This window comes from Alternaria atra, assembly GCF_907166805.1.
Source record: "Alternaria atra isolate CS162 genome assembly, contig: 23, whole genome shotgun sequence".
NCBI classification, from domain to species: domain Eukaryota; kingdom Fungi; phylum Ascomycota; class Dothideomycetes; order Pleosporales; family Pleosporaceae; genus Alternaria; species Alternaria atra.
In genome coordinates, this window is record NW_025091321.1 from 1,758,974 (window position 1) to 1,773,893 (window position 14,920).

The following is a 14,920-nucleotide window of genomic DNA, read 5'->3' on the forward strand; positions in this document are numbered from 1 at the left end:
GGCGTTAATCTCAATTTTCCTAGACGCCGTACATCTGGGTTCAGGAAGGCCAACTGCATGAAGCGACAGAAATCTGTAAATACGAGACCAACCCTCTTTAACGAAGGGCAATCTCTCACAAAAAAAATTGATGAGGGAGCACTAGTGCTTTGTGCAATTAAAGCGAAAGCTCCAGATGGTCTCAAAGTAATGTATCGCCACATTCGAGCCGCTAATTCAGGTGAAATCCAAAGCAGTAGATACCGGACGAGATATTCTTCTCACGCGCACAAGGCCAGATCAGTGAAGATCAGGATGCTGTTCGGACATACCATACATAATGCCGGGATGTCCTGAGCGTGCGCGATGATGAAGGAAAGCTCCTCGGCAGCGCTCGACAGATTTTGTCACCAGGACCCGCTTAGTCACCCACGCTAAAATGGCGCTACCATCTTCTCCCGACATTTCAATCTCTTCCTACAGCTCCAACATGGAAACTCTCGACAACACCGAGTGGGACGTGCTCATTGTAGGCACTGGCCTGCAGCAATCTCTTCTCGCTTTGTATGTGTCTTGCTTGTAGGCGAGAGTGGACGCGATCTGACTGACGCAGCGCTTGAAGAGCTCTGTCGCGCTCAGACAAGAAGATCCTCCATGTCGACGAGAATGACTTCTATGGTGGTGCCGAGGCTGCCTTTAGCTTACAAGAAGCTGAAGAGTGGGCGCAGCGGATGAGTGATGGTAAGTAGGGATACTTTCGAGAGGTTTTGCTGTCGCTAACGTATCCAAGAAACAGTAAATGCTGGCTTCTCCCACGTCACAATCACTAAACCCGAGGCTACAGCGGCAGCTCCTGCTCTGTCCTTCTCAAGGGCATACAGCCTATCCCTAAGCCCCCAGGTTATCTACGCGCGCTCCTCCCTTCTCGGTTATCTCGTTTCGTCGAGGGTCTATCGTCAGCTTGAATTTCTTGCTGTCGGTACCTGGTGGGTGTACTCTGCAAGTGCACAGAGCGAAAGCTCGTCATCGCATGGAAGGTTACTCAAGGTTCCAAACGGCCGAGAGGACGTCTTCCAGGATCACGACCTCGACTTCAAGGCCAAACGCGCTTTGATGAAGTTCTTGCGCTTCATCAGCGAATATGAAGAGCAGACCGAGTTGTGGGAAGAGCATCGTCAGCAACCGTTCTCGAGCTTCTTGACTGAGCAATTCAAGGTTCCAGCAAGTCTGCAAGGACCCTTGATGGCTTTGACGCTATCGCCTGCCGGACCAGATCAAACTCCCACCGATTATGCTCTACCGAGAATCGCGAGGCATCTACGTTCGATCGGCGTGTTCGGCGCTGGCTTCGGGGCCGTCATCCCGAAATGGGGCGGCTTGTCGGAGATCAGTCAAGTGTCGTGCCGCGCTTGTGCTGTAGGCGGTGGTGTCTATGTTCTTGGAAAAGGCATAGCTCCACCCACCGAAGACAACGCGAAGACAACCGAGAATGGTACAAAGCTTCGCCTGAGAGATGGCGAAGTCGTCACCGCGAAGTGGATTGTAGGGGGGAACTCGTCAACCGCTTCTGAAGACACACACTGCAGGTCGATAACCATTGTGTCGTCCTCCTTGTCACACCTGTTCCCGCCCATCGCGGAGGAAGCACCAGCACCAGCCGCTGCTGTTGTCGTCTTTCCATCCGGCTCCTTGACGCTGGACTCGCAAGCTGAAGAGCTTCCGCCAGTGCACGTCTTCGTGCATTCGAGCGATACTGGTGAATGTCCTCCCGGTCAATGTAAGTACCATCTCCCTCTTTTTATTCCCTGCTGTTATGATGAACAAACCTTACGAATACTTATCTACATTGTCTGAACACCATTGAAGACAATAACTCTGACAACCTGATACAACGGCACATCATCTACACTTTCAACGCATGTTCGTCTAGCTTCATGTTGCTGACTATTTCCCAGGTGTACTGTATGCTTCGACATCGATAAACGATCGAGATGGGTTTGCACTGCTCCGGAAAGCTGTAGAGTCATTGCTCTCTGCTCAAGATGTCCAGCCATCGCCAACAATACTATGGTCTGTGGAGTATCAACAGCAGGCTTCTTCCGGATCGGAGACTTTGCCGTCTGATACCGATCGTATCGTTCGCTTCCCACCTCCTTCTATGGATCTCGCATTCGATGACATGGTGCTTGAAAACGTTAGAGAGGTGTGGCAGAAGATTGTGGGCGACGATGGGGGCGAATTCTTGATCTTCCAAGACCGTGAAGTATATGATGATGACGAGTAACGAATTACCATTAAAGTAATGAAGCTATGAATACATGATACCATGACATCTCAGTGCCTTCTCCCAATTAACCAACTCGTTCTGAAAGCAAGTGCAAGTACTGAGAAGCTGATCGGGAGGAGTGAATGTTGGAAGAGAAAAAGTAATGTACAAAATGCTATCGACTCCACCCATTCCTGCCTTGAAACATGTTACCGACCTTCACTACGACTCTCCAACTGCAGGCTTCTCATCGTCGCCCTCTAGCGGACTCCCACCATGTCATAGTCGTCTTCCTTTTCTTGTTCAGACTCCGGGGCTGCCTCAGGTAGATGGGTGATGGTAGGGGTGAAGGGTGCGTCCTCGCCTTCTTCCTCTGGAAGCTGCTCCTCACGCTTCGCAACGTTGCTTGGTGGTACCCATTTAGTGACAGTCGAGGGCGGCGGTGAAGCTATCACTACACTCGTTATGAGTGAAGTGACAGTAGTTACCCCACCACCTGGCGTTACTGTAATGATCAGCATAGACGCTGGCGGTTCCCCAACTACACTGGTTGTGGGCATGGGCATGGGTGTCGGCGTCAGACCAGGAATTAGAATGCTAGATAGGTGCTGAAGCCAGCTTCCCCACGCCGGTGGCATGGACTTGGGAAAGGGTCGAACGATGTAACCGGGCCTAAGGCCGGGTGTCTTCTTCGGCGGTGTCGGTGTTGGGAGGCTTTGGGTCACTGTCTCGACTTGGGCTTGCGGCAAAGCTAAAGCGAGGATAGCGAACCAAAGGATACATGCGAGCATTGCGTTGTGCAATTATCGTCGGTGTTTGAGTGACGGTGTAGTAAGTGAGTGGATAGTAAGTCAAATTTGAAACAAGCAACACTTATCATATTTACGCTGCGTAAGTAGCGCTTGATGACAAACACTAAAGGGAGTGAAGGTGAAACTAAGACTGGAATGTAAGTGCGGTGATATTGTTCCATAAGCGACAAAGATGAAAGACTGGAATGTGAGGCATCATCTTGATAGAAGTAAGGAGCGTTTGCTGCCACCTTATGACCTAGAAGGGCGTCACCGTCCTAGTTATAGTGATTGAGGTGGAGATGTTCCTGATGAAGGTGAAAATACTGCCAAAGTGAATGATGTCGACGTGACAGTGTTAAGGGCGCCCCGCAAAGTCTGCATCCGGCTCCATTCTGTTGTCTAAGCGCACTTGCATGGTGAACGGCAATGGGGACAGTCTCAACACGCGCCCTCAATATATGCATCGTTGGAATCTTAACATCTTTATTTGGTTGTACTTGACATCCGAACTGGCGTTCATTCCTGGATATACTTCTTAAGACTCCTAAGCCTTTCCATGGCGCTCTCTAGTACGTCATCGTTCTTGCATACGGCAAACCGTAGCCAGTCTTCAACGATGTGCGCATTGCCTGGAGTGAAGAACTCAGTCGGGGGGATAGCCGCCACGCCGACTTCTTTGATCAGGAACCAACTGAGCTGGAAGTCTCTTGGCCTTTCCGCCACATGAGGGGGGAACTCGTAATCACTTGGTAGTTTGACCTTGGACATATTCACCAGAACGAAGTATCCGCCTTCTGGCTCTGAGTAGGGCAAGTTGAGCTCATCAAAGACAGCGGTGAACTTATCGATCTTGGCCTTCATTTCCTTCTTCGACTCCTCCCAGAAATTGTGGGCGTCGGCTTGCTCGAAACCGATTGCTGTTGCTTCTTGAAGCGGCGAGACACTGCTGTAGCAGATTCGTGTATGCGCTGCACTGACGTATTTGATCAGATGCTCAGGTCCGATCAGCCAGCCAACTCTCCAACCTGTAGCGTAAAAGTTCTTGCCTCCGGAACCGACTGTTAATGTAAGTTTGGCGATCTCTGGTGACAGAGTAGCGACGCGGGTGAAGGGAACATAGTATAAGCGATCGTAGACTTCGTCCGAAAGAATTATGATGTTGTGTTTTACGCATAGATCTCCAATGGCCTGCAGCTCCTCCTTGGAGAAGACCTTGCCAATGGGGTTGTGGGGAGAGTTGATGACAATCATGCGGGTCTTGGGTGTAATAGCAGCTTCCAGCTCTTTCAAGTCCAGACTCCATTCGGCTGCAGACGTTGTCTTGGTCGCGCCGTCCTTGGGAGGATGCAGGGGCACGTAGACAACCTTTCCACCTGGCATCTCAATGTTGCTTATGTACTGGTCGAAGAAAGGTTCAAACACAATGACCTCATCTCCTTCTTCCAGGAAGCCCATGAAAGCGCTGAGCATGCCTTCATTTGCGCCTGTTGTGATTGTGACTTCCTTCTCGGGATCTATCTCGCGACCGAAGAAAGGAGAGTAGGCCTTAGCAATAGCCTTCTTCAACCGCGGGCGGCCTTTGGTGGGCGAATACTGATTGCAGTCTACTTGGTCGAGAGCAGCCTTGGCGGCGTCGAGGACGAATTTGGGAGGGTTGTAGCCAAAGAAGCCCTGGCCCATGTTCACGATGGGCTGCACAGGCGAAGCTGCCGCAGCTTCATTGACGATAGACCTGTCACTGTTAGCTGTTGTCGCATGCTAGAACTGCAAGACATACCAGACATCCTGCTTCTGCCCAGCGACTCTCTTCGCGGGCTTGAAGGGGTCTTCCCTTCTTGTTGTCGTTGACATGGCTTGTGGAAGAGGGCAGCTGGTGGGGCACTTGGAAGGTGCAAACGGTCTCTTTGTCGAGGTTCGGATAGATCTTATAGCTGGAGTCACGATACTTCGCATGGCAGTATCATCGGCGCACAAGGATTCCCAGAAGATTCATGAATTGCAGCGTCTGGTACGAAAGGGCTGGCTTGTACGAAGTATTGCGTGCTCCAGTCCGTCGTCTGCCGTCATCAAGCGGGGACATTTCCGAGATAGCGCCGACTTCGCTCGTCGCGTTACCCCAGAATATTTCGCGTCGCGTGTGTCGAGCCACTCATCTTCGAACATGGTCGATTGCCCAATCTGCGCCAAAGCCGTCAAAGACGCCCGAATCAACGAACACATTGACAGTGCATGCACAGACTTTCTTCTTGAAGCAGAACCACAGGGTACGCCGAATTTGGGAAAGGCGTATAGCTTCTTTACGCCAGGCGCACGCAAACTGCCAGGCGCGACACAGAAGAATGGGCATCCAACCTCATCACCGCCGGCACCACCGACAGCAACGCAGCTTGTAGAGCGGTCCAAGACGCCACCAGCGGCCACGAAACGAACCTTTGATGAGGCGGCGGATGCACCGACAAATGGCGAGCCGCACTCGCCATCAGCTCCAAAGCGGGCGCGGAAACTCAAGGCAGTCACAGATGCCATGCCGCTGGCGGAGCGTATGAGGCCCATGTCATTAGATGATGTATATGGTCAAGAGCTGGTAGGACCGGGCGGCGTGCTTCGAGGCATGGTCGACGAGGGCAGACTGCCATCAATGGTGCTTTGGGGACGGCCAGGAACTGGTAATGACCCCCCCATGTATCCTCCACTTTCGACTTGAAACTAACTTCTTGAAAAGGCAAAACCACGATTGCAAGACTTATCGCCAACACATCGGGCTCACGCTTCGTTGAAATTAACAGCACAAGTACAAAGTTGGAGGAAGTGCGCAAGATATTCACAGAGGCCTTCAGGGAGCTGCAGCTGACAGGTCGAAGGACCATCGTCTTCTGTGACGAGCTGCATCGCTTCTCCAAGACCCAGCAAGATGCCTTCCTTGGACCTGTAGAGTCAGGCACTATAACACTCATAGCCGCAACGACTGAGAATCCATCTTTCAAAGTCATTTCAGCATTGCTTTCAAGATGTCGGACCTTTACGCTCGACGACCTCAAAGAAGACCACTTGGTGCGAATACTGGAACGCGCAATGGCCTCGGACAACTACACATCTCCCATCCTTGACAAGTCCATGTTGGAGTACTTTGCTCGCTTCTCCGACGGCGACGCCAGAACAGCCCTCAATCTTCTCGAACTAGCTATCAACCTAGCGAAGCAACCTGACATGACCAAAGAGAAGATACAACAGAGCCTCACCAAAACCCTCGTATACGACCGCGCCGGCGACCAACACTACGACACCATATCCGCACTGCACAAGTCAATACGAGGCTCCGACCCTGACGCGGCGTTGTACTACTTAGCACGTATGCTTGAGTCTGGCGAAGACCCACGCTACATAGCCCGCCGCCTAATCGTTGTCGCATCCGAAGACGTTGGACTGGCAGACAACACAATGCTGTCCCTAGTGACAGCCACATACTCTGCCTGTGAGAAGATTGGCATGCCCGAGTGTCGCATCAACCTCGCCCACGCCGTCACCGCCCTATCTCTTTCACCAAAGTCGACGCGCGTATACCGGGGCTTGCACAATGCCATGGATGCGTTGAAGGAACCAGGAGTTGCCGCACTACCCATACCACATCACATACGCAACGCGCCGACCAAGCTGATGAAGGATATGGGGTACGGCGATGGATACAAATACAACCCAGATTACCTAGACGGCAAGGTAAAGCAGGAGTACTTGCCCGAAGCACTCCGGGGTCGCTCATTCCTCGAAGACACCGATCTGGGTAGCAAGGTAGATCCCGACCTCATCGAAGACGACGAATTAATGCCAGAGATTGATTGAGCGCAGTTTCTGGATAGCGTTGAATTGAGGAATCAGTTGCGTATACTCAGCATTGTTTTAGAATCTTGCATAGCGAATACGATACCCATTACGCGCTTCATCCCCTACCAACTAGACCTGAACGGTGAATCTGCTCAACTCTTATGCGCGCAAATCCTGCTTTTCGTGCACTAAGCGATCAATCGCCAAATGAAGACGGATTGTTTCTAGATGTTCTCATATGCGACACACGAGCAACGGTCCCAGCTGTCTGACATCTCCCCTCAACCTAGCTTACCCATTCGCAAGCGAAGGGCGTTTGCTGACAGCAACATCCATGCTTTACTGCCGCCTCGTGATACCCATCCACCTCTGATCCTCGAACATGAACCTCTTTCCTATCGTCTACAGTTTTTCAACACCGCGATACCACTGCTCGCTCGCTTTGCCAAGCCATATATCTGCGTACGAAGTGTGACATTCTACTATCTGCAATCATCTGAGTTGAATTTCTACTCAATTTATCAAGGAAATATGGACAACTCTACCATCGGCATCATCATCTTCTTTGTTATTAGCTCGTACTTTGGCCATGTCTTACTTCACCGCGTTATCAAGACACCGGCGCAGTACGAGAGACCGAGAGTAGCATCGGCGGAATACAGTACTGAAGATATAACGACATAGATAGAAGTAGGAACTATTCGGTGAAGCATAAAGTTACGGGAGTTGACGTCTAGACAGTAAGACCGTCCAGGTACCTCGTGTGATACTATCAAGTAAACAACCTGACACACCTAGAACGACTATGGAGGCCAGCGCACGACATCTTCCTCCATTGCCTCGATTTAGCTCAACTTCCTCTTCTTCGCCTTCCCCTGTGTCTTTCCACCACTACATTCCCCTTTTTTCACAGGCGTCTTCCCAGATATGTTCACAGCGAGCGTATCCATACCTCGAGCTTTCTTATTCTCCCGTTCCCGCGTACACATCTCGCAATACCACACCTCGTTCTCCGGCATCGCCTGGTGAACATTGATGCAACGACCATGATACCAGCCGATTGGGCATTTCTCGTTGTCGCAGCCAATCATGAGACTGCCGTCGTCAGGGAGGCGACACGTACAATGAGGAGTGAAGTCATGTGGAGCCTGGACTTGGAATTTTGGCTTAGCTAGGGTCCTAGACTTAACTGGAGCCTTTTGCTTTGCTTGAGGTTTGATCTTAGGCTGCTCTTCTCCCACTTTGTCATTGGAAGGTTCAATGTGGGATTGGAGCCGTTGAGAGTAGCGGCGTGTGTCACGGACAGCTTGCGGTTCCGATACCACATGAGCGGGAACTTGCAGTACAGCGTGTGGTTTGGCTTCTCTGACAATTTCAGTTACGATTTGCGGAACATTCGTTTGGGCAGTTGGCAGTTTAGATGACTTCGATGTCCCGGGTGTGGGGAGACGGGTGACTGGTACCTTCGAATCAGTACTGTCCTGCTCCAAGTGCCAATCCGCTTCCTTGACGAAGCTTCCATTCTCATTCTGCCTACCTTTCTCAATCGTGAAGCGCTGCTGAAGTTGACCCTTTTTGTTCACCACCTCAATGCTCTTCTCATACAGCTTGGCTTCGCTATGACCTTGGAGATATGTAGCCGCCGATTGCTTCATGGCATAGCTGGCTTCACCAAGGCTCTTGAAGCCACCAACGAAAAAGTGCTCTGTTCTATCTCTGGTATCACAGTGCAGGCCGATATACATGCCGTAGTGCACAAGTAGAGCCGGTGATGCGCTAGCGCGGTTCCAGATCTGGATACCGTCCGTATCTTCACCATTAGGGGAGACTGCATCCAGCTCATAACGGAGGAGGATCCGGTTTCTACCATCCAGGATCTCGTAGAGGTTGTTAGTGTTTAGCTCTTTTGTGGCGCCCCAATGTACGTTTGCTTCAATCTGTCCCGCAGCATGCTTACGCATGACTTCATAGACACTATCGAAGTCTGTAGATGTAGTGATGAGTTGCAGGGCGGCGTTGCCTGATCTTTTGAGAAGATCGTGCATGTAGACGCCGTAGTGAATGGTAGAACAAAGAGACTCATCTACGTGAGGTACAAGGGAATCCAATCGCGCTATCTTTGGAGAGCGTTGGGCGGCACTATGGAAAGTCAGTGATCGCTTCCGCTCCTCAGGAGTAGCGGCAGGTGTTATTGGATTCATATCCGGTGCTGTGATCTCAATCTGGGGGATGATAGGGAGCGCTGTTGCAGATGACATTTTCGTGGTTCAGCAGTAGATGGAGTTGGGTCAGCGGCTCGAGATTCATGGAGAAATATGGGAACAAACGTTGACTGTGTTGTAGAGAGCTATCGAACAAGGTGGATGCCGAGTGGTGACTTCGTATATGTCCGTGCTTGCTGATACCACTAGCGAAAGGTATTTCTTTGATGATATCGCGATGAAAGGTCAGAGCAAGCAACAATCATTGTATTTTATTCTAAGTCGATCACTCTGGGTCAAGAGACGTCTGCTTGGGGCCACTATGTCCCTGCGCCAATTTCTCACCAAGGCGACCTGCAAAGCCGGAGCTGAAGAAGTGACAAAGTCCTAGAGAATCGCAAAACCTATTGACGCCGGGCAATAACGTAGATGCTACCCATATGAGCAGAAAAGAACGCGATTTTGATGCATAATTCACAACTCTTCACGCTCCAACTGGCACCTCCGCGGCCTTCACGTGATCTATAGTGGTCCGTCCTAGGCCCTCTTTTGCGTAGAAGTCCATAGGGTAGAGGTTCTTTCTCTCCTTCGCTTCAGCTCTCCTCACGGTGTCGTCTTCCTCCAGCCATGGCGCGTCTCTTACGCCGAGCGTAACAAGTGCCTCGTAAGGACTCAACAGCGGCCTTGGAAATGCGTAGCCCCAGTCGATGCTCAACCTAGGACATGCAATCTGTACCCAAGCCTCTACGTCGGACATCATTGCCAACTTTCCAGGGAAAATCTCAGACATGAGCAAGTTGACACATTTGATACCCTGTCGCGCCAGCTCGTTCTCAATGAGTGTCAACGTATGTGGGTTTCCCTGTCGGCCTAGCGAGCCAAGAATAACGCCCCAAGTGCGTGCTTTCCGGGCTGTAAGGATGGCAGTGCGTCTCAAATCGTAGAGCGAATCGTGTTCATAAGTTTCATGTGTAAGCCGCCGCGAGTATGGGTCGTAGCGGTATGCGGGTAATTGAGGATTGGCGATCATAGCGCTCTCAAGGTGGAAGCGTCCGTCACCGAGATACAGTATCATGTCGGGTACTTCTTCCTCTTTGCCCCTCGCATTGAGCTGACCTGGCTTGATCGCCATCGATGGTGACGTACAGCCGAGAATCTCGCCCTTGGATAGAGGTGCAATCTGTGGGACGAAAGGGTTGTAGCCTTCCTTCCGTAGTATCGGCACGATGCCGTGTATTGTAGCGTTAAACTGAATGGTACCAACTAACGCGATAGTCTTTCCCACGGCGAAGTTGTCGGTAATGGTATTGATCAAGTGTTGTGTATCGATACTGATGGAGACGAAGATGTACAGCGTCGCAATCTTTGTCACTGCTACCGGTATCAGACAGCTGTGTGCGTAGTGTATTAAAAGATCGCATCCTAGCGCTCGCGCAGTGTAGTCGTCTATGCAGCACGCGCCATACGTGACATCACCCATTATCAATGTCGAAGTACCGGGGCAGAATCGCGTCAGAATGTCGGATATGGTTGTTGCGAACAGCAGCAGCCCCTCGGGAAACTGCAAAGCTATCGACTTGGCGCCTGATGTCCGTATGCGATGTATGCATTTGTGGATCTCGAAATTGTAGTTTGGGGGTAGGAGGGCGATCGCATCGTTGATTTCCTGGTCGTGGAGGATATCGTCGGGAATCGCGTTCAAGACACGAGCTGTACGTCGAGGCTGGGCGACTTTGGTGCTAGTTAGTTCCTCCATAAATCTCATAGCCTGTCTGTGGGTTCCTCACACCTTGTATCGCGCTTGAATCTTCGATATTGGCATTGGGGTCCGCTTGCTGCTCGCCCGCCTTCTCCGCCGTCTTCCTGCCTACGAAGCGTCTTTTCGGCTGTTTTTGCACGGGTACCGCCTCTTCTGGCATACCCTGGTCCGCATCGGGACCCAGATTGGTCGCAGCTCTATCGTCCTCCATTGTGTGTGTTTCGTGGTTGAGCGCGTCGCGGGGGTCCGGTGGGATGATATGATGTGGCGGGGCTGACTTTTTTGGTAGGGCTGAACTTCACTCAGGGTCCACAACCTTGGAAGCGTCTCTTCTTTCACTCTAGCCTGCTAGAACTCATTCACAAAACAAGGGGATACATACCGCTAAGCCTTGAAATCTCACGAAGAACAGAATGCCTGTCGATGACGTGGAGAGATCTCCTGTCGGTTCGAAGGGCATGCTCAGCATCGAGGGAGCAACACATCAGGTGGCATTTTAATCAAAGCTCACGAGCATTTTGGCATCTTTCCATTCATCTTGCAGGCGTATCTTCGTAATCATTATACTGACATTTTATGCCTGGTCATTATTATTATCCACAACCACCGTCTTACCTCAACGGCCATTGACGAAACAGAGATCTATGTGGGGTATCATGCGACGCAAAGAGCCACCCATTAGAAGTACAAGGAACAACTGAATTATATGCTCAGTTTGCCTCCAAGCCAGAACCCACCGATCCACAGGACTCCCCAAACCGGCTGGAAGAAAACTCGAAGCACCGCCGGACCAGGACACGTTCCCGTCAAGCCCCAGCCAATACCAAAAGCCGCAGCCCCCATGACGAATCTTTTGTCAACATCTTTTAACGTCTTCGTAGGCAGCGAGAACTTGTCGGCAAACGATGGTGAGCTGTCAAAGCCTTTCATCTGGTTCTCAATCAGATTAGGCAAGACGCCGAAGAGTATGACTAGAGCAAGCGACGGATCCCAGTGTTGCAAGTTCGGGAAAGCGAGGAAAGCTGCAACTTTGTCGGGATGCGCCATCTGCGAGACGTGGAGACCGAGAGCAAAGAGAAGACCCGAGAAGGCTTGTGTGACAAGGCGAGCAGCAGTGTGCGTGTCAGTGGGCTGTTGTTTGGTGTCTTTGGTGGTGGGCGAAACTGTGGCCTGGGCCACAAGTCCAGGTATCGTTCGGGCAGCAAGTGTGCTGAACACAGCAAGCACGAAAAGGGACACCGTTGTCTCCGGGGATGGGTATACGGGTGTGTAGCATGGTGCACTGCCGGAGCATACCGAGGTCGATAGGCTTGGGTGAGCGAGATGACGGGTTATGACCGCCGTGGGGAAGAACGTAGCGACAGCGATTGCTGAGCGACCACTCAGTCTGGAGAGACCGCACAGCATGTGTCCAGAAGTACATCCATTTGACATCTGGTTGTCCACGTTAGTGTTGTAAGATCCTCGCGTCAAAAGTCTCTCACCTTAGTCCCCCATCCTACCAGAGCACCGATCGCTACTGTCACAACAGCAGTTTGTGGGCTGATCTGTACAGCAGGATATTCGGTAATCAATTGTGGCGCTAGTGCCTTCAGTGGCACGTAGCTGGCAGCCATGCCAGTGAAGAAGGCGAGCAGTTCTTTCGTAGGCGCAGAGAACAATCTGCGTAGATAGCCGCTGGCGCCCAGAATATCGCCATTCTGATAGAGAAGGTTGCTAGTTGCTTGATGTAACAGCAAGGCGCCGATGGTAGTCTCGATAGGCGTGAACATTCTCTTGATGAGGTATTGCCGTCTCGACGATGCTCCCTCCTTTCAAGACTCGACTCTCACTAAGGAATTTCCCTAATGTACGGTGCAACAGAACGAAAGTAGCAAAATCAAAGAAAGCCAATTCCAATACAGGCAAACAAGCCGTTCGTAGACACCTCATTACGAACCCCTAGATTCTAATCAGCGCGAGATCTTCCTCGCTAACGGCCAAAAACGGCCCATGTGCCAATCGCCGTGTAAACATTCTCCTAGTCGGCGACCTCAAGTTACAATTGTGGACTTAACCGAAATGTGGCCATCCCGACGATGGACATGTTGTGGCGGACAGAGTGGTGGCGCCGGCAGCAGATATGCAAACACCCCTAAACCGCCTAGCGTGGGCTTTAAACGTGGCTCGCGCGTGGCCGGTGCATGGGTCTTCGGCGACGAGAAAGGACCCTAAGGGTAGTAGAAGGGAATATTACGCGGGCTTGGGCTTGTACAACCGCACGGTAAGGCTGGTGGCTCTGCGGACAACACATGGTCCGGTTGTCGAGGCGTTTCACGATGTGGGATGTCGTATGATTTCTACGTCGCGGTCGTGAGTGGAAATTGTCTCTGGGGTCGGGGTCTTGAAGATGGTCGGCGACTTCGTCTTCGCAGCCTGCAACATCGGAAATACCATGGAGTCACTGCTATACGGACTGCAATATTAACATGGTCCGCCAAATACCGGTCGGTGTCTAGATGGTTTCCAGAAGGACTTCGTGCGACGGACAGAAGTGGCTGCCGGGTGACAGCCACTGGCGCGGTTTCCATCGATGACGTTCACCACAGCTGCGAGTGGCTTTCTTTCTACAAGATGTACTACTCATCTTCCAGAGAATACCTTGGATATGCTTCTTCGAAGTTCTTCACACCGCTGCACGTCAGCCCGCACGTGCGATCCGCTTGTTGTATTATTCTCCGTGATTGGATCTGCAGGCCGCAGCTACCTCGCCGACCAGAAGGCCTGCTGCGGAAGCGATAAAATGCTTCTCGAAGATGAGCAAATATGCCAAGCAACCCAACGAATACCGACATGCTGTGTCGAATGTCTACAAACTCTTCAAAGCTCTTTGTATTCGTTTCCTAACATTTTTATCCAGGTTTTCAACTGTGCTTCTACACATCCGCGGCCCTACTTCCCAAACAACCCCTCAAACCACCCTGTCGCCCAATAAATCCTCAAACCATCCCACCTCACCAATCCCTCCAGTCCAACCGTCACCAACCACTCGTTCATCTTTCCCCGCCTCCCGTTCTGCCTAGCCTTCCGGCTCCGCATCCAAATCTCACCAAACTCCTTCTCGATCTCAATATGCACCTTGACATGTTTCGCGCAAATCCAATCTAAATCAGGATACACGAACACCTCTCTTACAGCCGTGGTAAAGAAGGAGCGCCAAAGTGGATTCGTATGTAAAGAAAAGAGGGTGGTGAAATAGGTACTCGTATCCAATTGCTTATTGCGCCTGAGTTTCTCGCGCATGCACTCAGCGTCATCAAACCTGAATAGAAGCTCGGGTTGACGAAGGTGGAGAGCGAGAAGCGGCGCTATGTCGACGCATGAGCGATGTTCTCGCCATGAATTATCACCGTCCCAGTTTCGTACGCCAATCACTGCGTCACCGGCTGGCATGCCGACATTGTATTTCGTTATGTTTAGGTCTTCGGCAGCGAGGGCGAAGGTGCGCATGTATATGTATAGACTCGTGTGTGTTGAGTATATTGGTAGGTACTCTGAACGTATCTGGCGACAGGTTTGTGTAAGGCCTAGGTCTTGACGTTGGAGACGGTGCCATGGTAAGTTGTTGTGGAAGCCTTTGATGTGCTTTAGTTTGACTTTTGTGCGCGGATTCGGATATGGACCATCTCTTGAGCAAGTCGCTACGAGGTTGTAGATGGCATTGCGGAGCTCTGAAAATGAGTGTCAGAGAGTTAAGATGCTACGAAGAGTTGCGATGATGAACACACCGCCTGGTAGATCCAAGAAACCGGCTTTGTGGTTGTACTTGAGTGTACTGGGTGTATCGGGTTCTACGCGGTTTACTATACTCATCTTGCTGGTCGGCGACGTTGCGACATTGTTCGTTTGGGGTTCAACCATCCGAAGTATCTACGAATGGCGGCGGTGACACGATTCGTGGTCAAAATGACTGGACAGTAGATGCGGAGGGATCTTGATGGCGTTTGTAGTAAAGATTGGACTTAGCCATATCCATGAGTATGACTCCGTTACACGTGACAGCATGCACAGCCACGGCTTACCCCCTAAGATAGATTAGTCTTTTACATTAGGGTAAACCTCA

The 14,920-nt window shown here is 51.2% G+C and overlaps 8 protein-coding genes across 8 annotated transcripts; 2 read left to right on the forward strand and 6 right to left on the reverse strand.

Annotated features, from left to right (window-relative positions):
- Positions 1–710: 710 nt before the first annotated feature.
- Positions 711–2,263, forward strand: ALTATR162_LOCUS4173 (uncharacterized protein; the record flags this gene model as incomplete). The annotated part of the gene is made up of 3 exons (XM_043311783.1): positions 711–720; positions 770–1,756; positions 1,935–2,263. The coding sequence occupies 3 exons, from the start codon at positions 711–713 to the stop codon at positions 2,261–2,263; spliced, it is 1,326 nt and encodes a 441-aa protein (XP_043167718.1).
- A 242-nt stretch (positions 2,264–2,505) lies between these two features.
- ALTATR162_LOCUS4174 (uncharacterized protein) lies at positions 2,506–3,036 on the reverse strand (the record flags this gene model as incomplete). Its single annotated transcript, XM_043311784.1, has 1 exon — positions 2,506–3,036. The coding sequence occupies one exon, from the start codon at positions 3,034–3,036 to the stop codon at positions 2,506–2,508; it is 531 nt and encodes a 176-aa protein (XP_043167719.1).
- Positions 3,037–3,555: 519 nt separating this feature from the next.
- ALTATR162_LOCUS4175 (uncharacterized protein) lies at positions 3,556–4,890 on the reverse strand (the record flags this gene model as incomplete). Its single annotated transcript, XM_043311785.1, has 2 exons — positions 3,556–4,771; positions 4,817–4,890. The coding sequence occupies 2 exons, from the start codon at positions 4,888–4,890 to the stop codon at positions 3,556–3,558; spliced, it is 1,290 nt and encodes a 429-aa protein (XP_043167720.1).
- Positions 4,891–5,200: 310 nt separating this feature from the next.
- On the forward strand, positions 5,201–6,876 carry ALTATR162_LOCUS4176 (uncharacterized protein; the record flags this gene model as incomplete). The annotated part of the gene is made up of 2 exons (XM_043311786.1): positions 5,201–5,705; positions 5,762–6,876. 2 exons carry the CDS (start codon positions 5,201–5,203, stop codon positions 6,874–6,876), a joined length of 1,620 nt encoding a protein of 539 aa, XP_043167721.1.
- Positions 6,877–7,703: 827 nt separating this feature from the next.
- On the reverse strand, positions 7,704–9,116 carry ALTATR162_LOCUS4177 (uncharacterized protein; the record flags this gene model as incomplete). Its single annotated transcript, XM_043311787.1, has 1 exon — positions 7,704–9,116. The coding sequence occupies one exon, from the start codon at positions 9,114–9,116 to the stop codon at positions 7,704–7,706; it is 1,413 nt and encodes a 470-aa protein (XP_043167722.1).
- A 427-nt stretch (positions 9,117–9,543) lies between these two features.
- On the reverse strand, positions 9,544–11,029 carry ALTATR162_LOCUS4178 (uncharacterized protein; the record flags this gene model as incomplete). Its single annotated transcript, XM_043311788.1, has 2 exons — positions 9,544–10,790; positions 10,849–11,029. The coding sequence occupies 2 exons, from the start codon at positions 11,027–11,029 to the stop codon at positions 9,544–9,546; spliced, it is 1,428 nt and encodes a 475-aa protein (XP_043167723.1).
- A 491-nt stretch (positions 11,030–11,520) lies between these two features.
- On the reverse strand, positions 11,521–12,590 carry ALTATR162_LOCUS4179 (uncharacterized protein; the record flags this gene model as incomplete). Its single annotated transcript, XM_043311789.1, has 2 exons — positions 11,521–12,252; positions 12,303–12,590. 2 exons carry the CDS (start codon positions 12,588–12,590, stop codon positions 11,521–11,523), a joined length of 1,020 nt encoding a protein of 339 aa, XP_043167724.1.
- Positions 12,591–13,749: 1,159 nt separating this feature from the next.
- Positions 13,750–14,670, reverse strand: ALTATR162_LOCUS4180 (uncharacterized protein; the record flags this gene model as incomplete). Its single annotated transcript, XM_043311790.1, has 2 exons — positions 13,750–14,528; positions 14,586–14,670. 2 exons carry the CDS (start codon positions 14,668–14,670, stop codon positions 13,750–13,752), a joined length of 864 nt encoding a protein of 287 aa, XP_043167725.1.
- Positions 14,671–14,920: the final 250 nt, after the last annotated feature.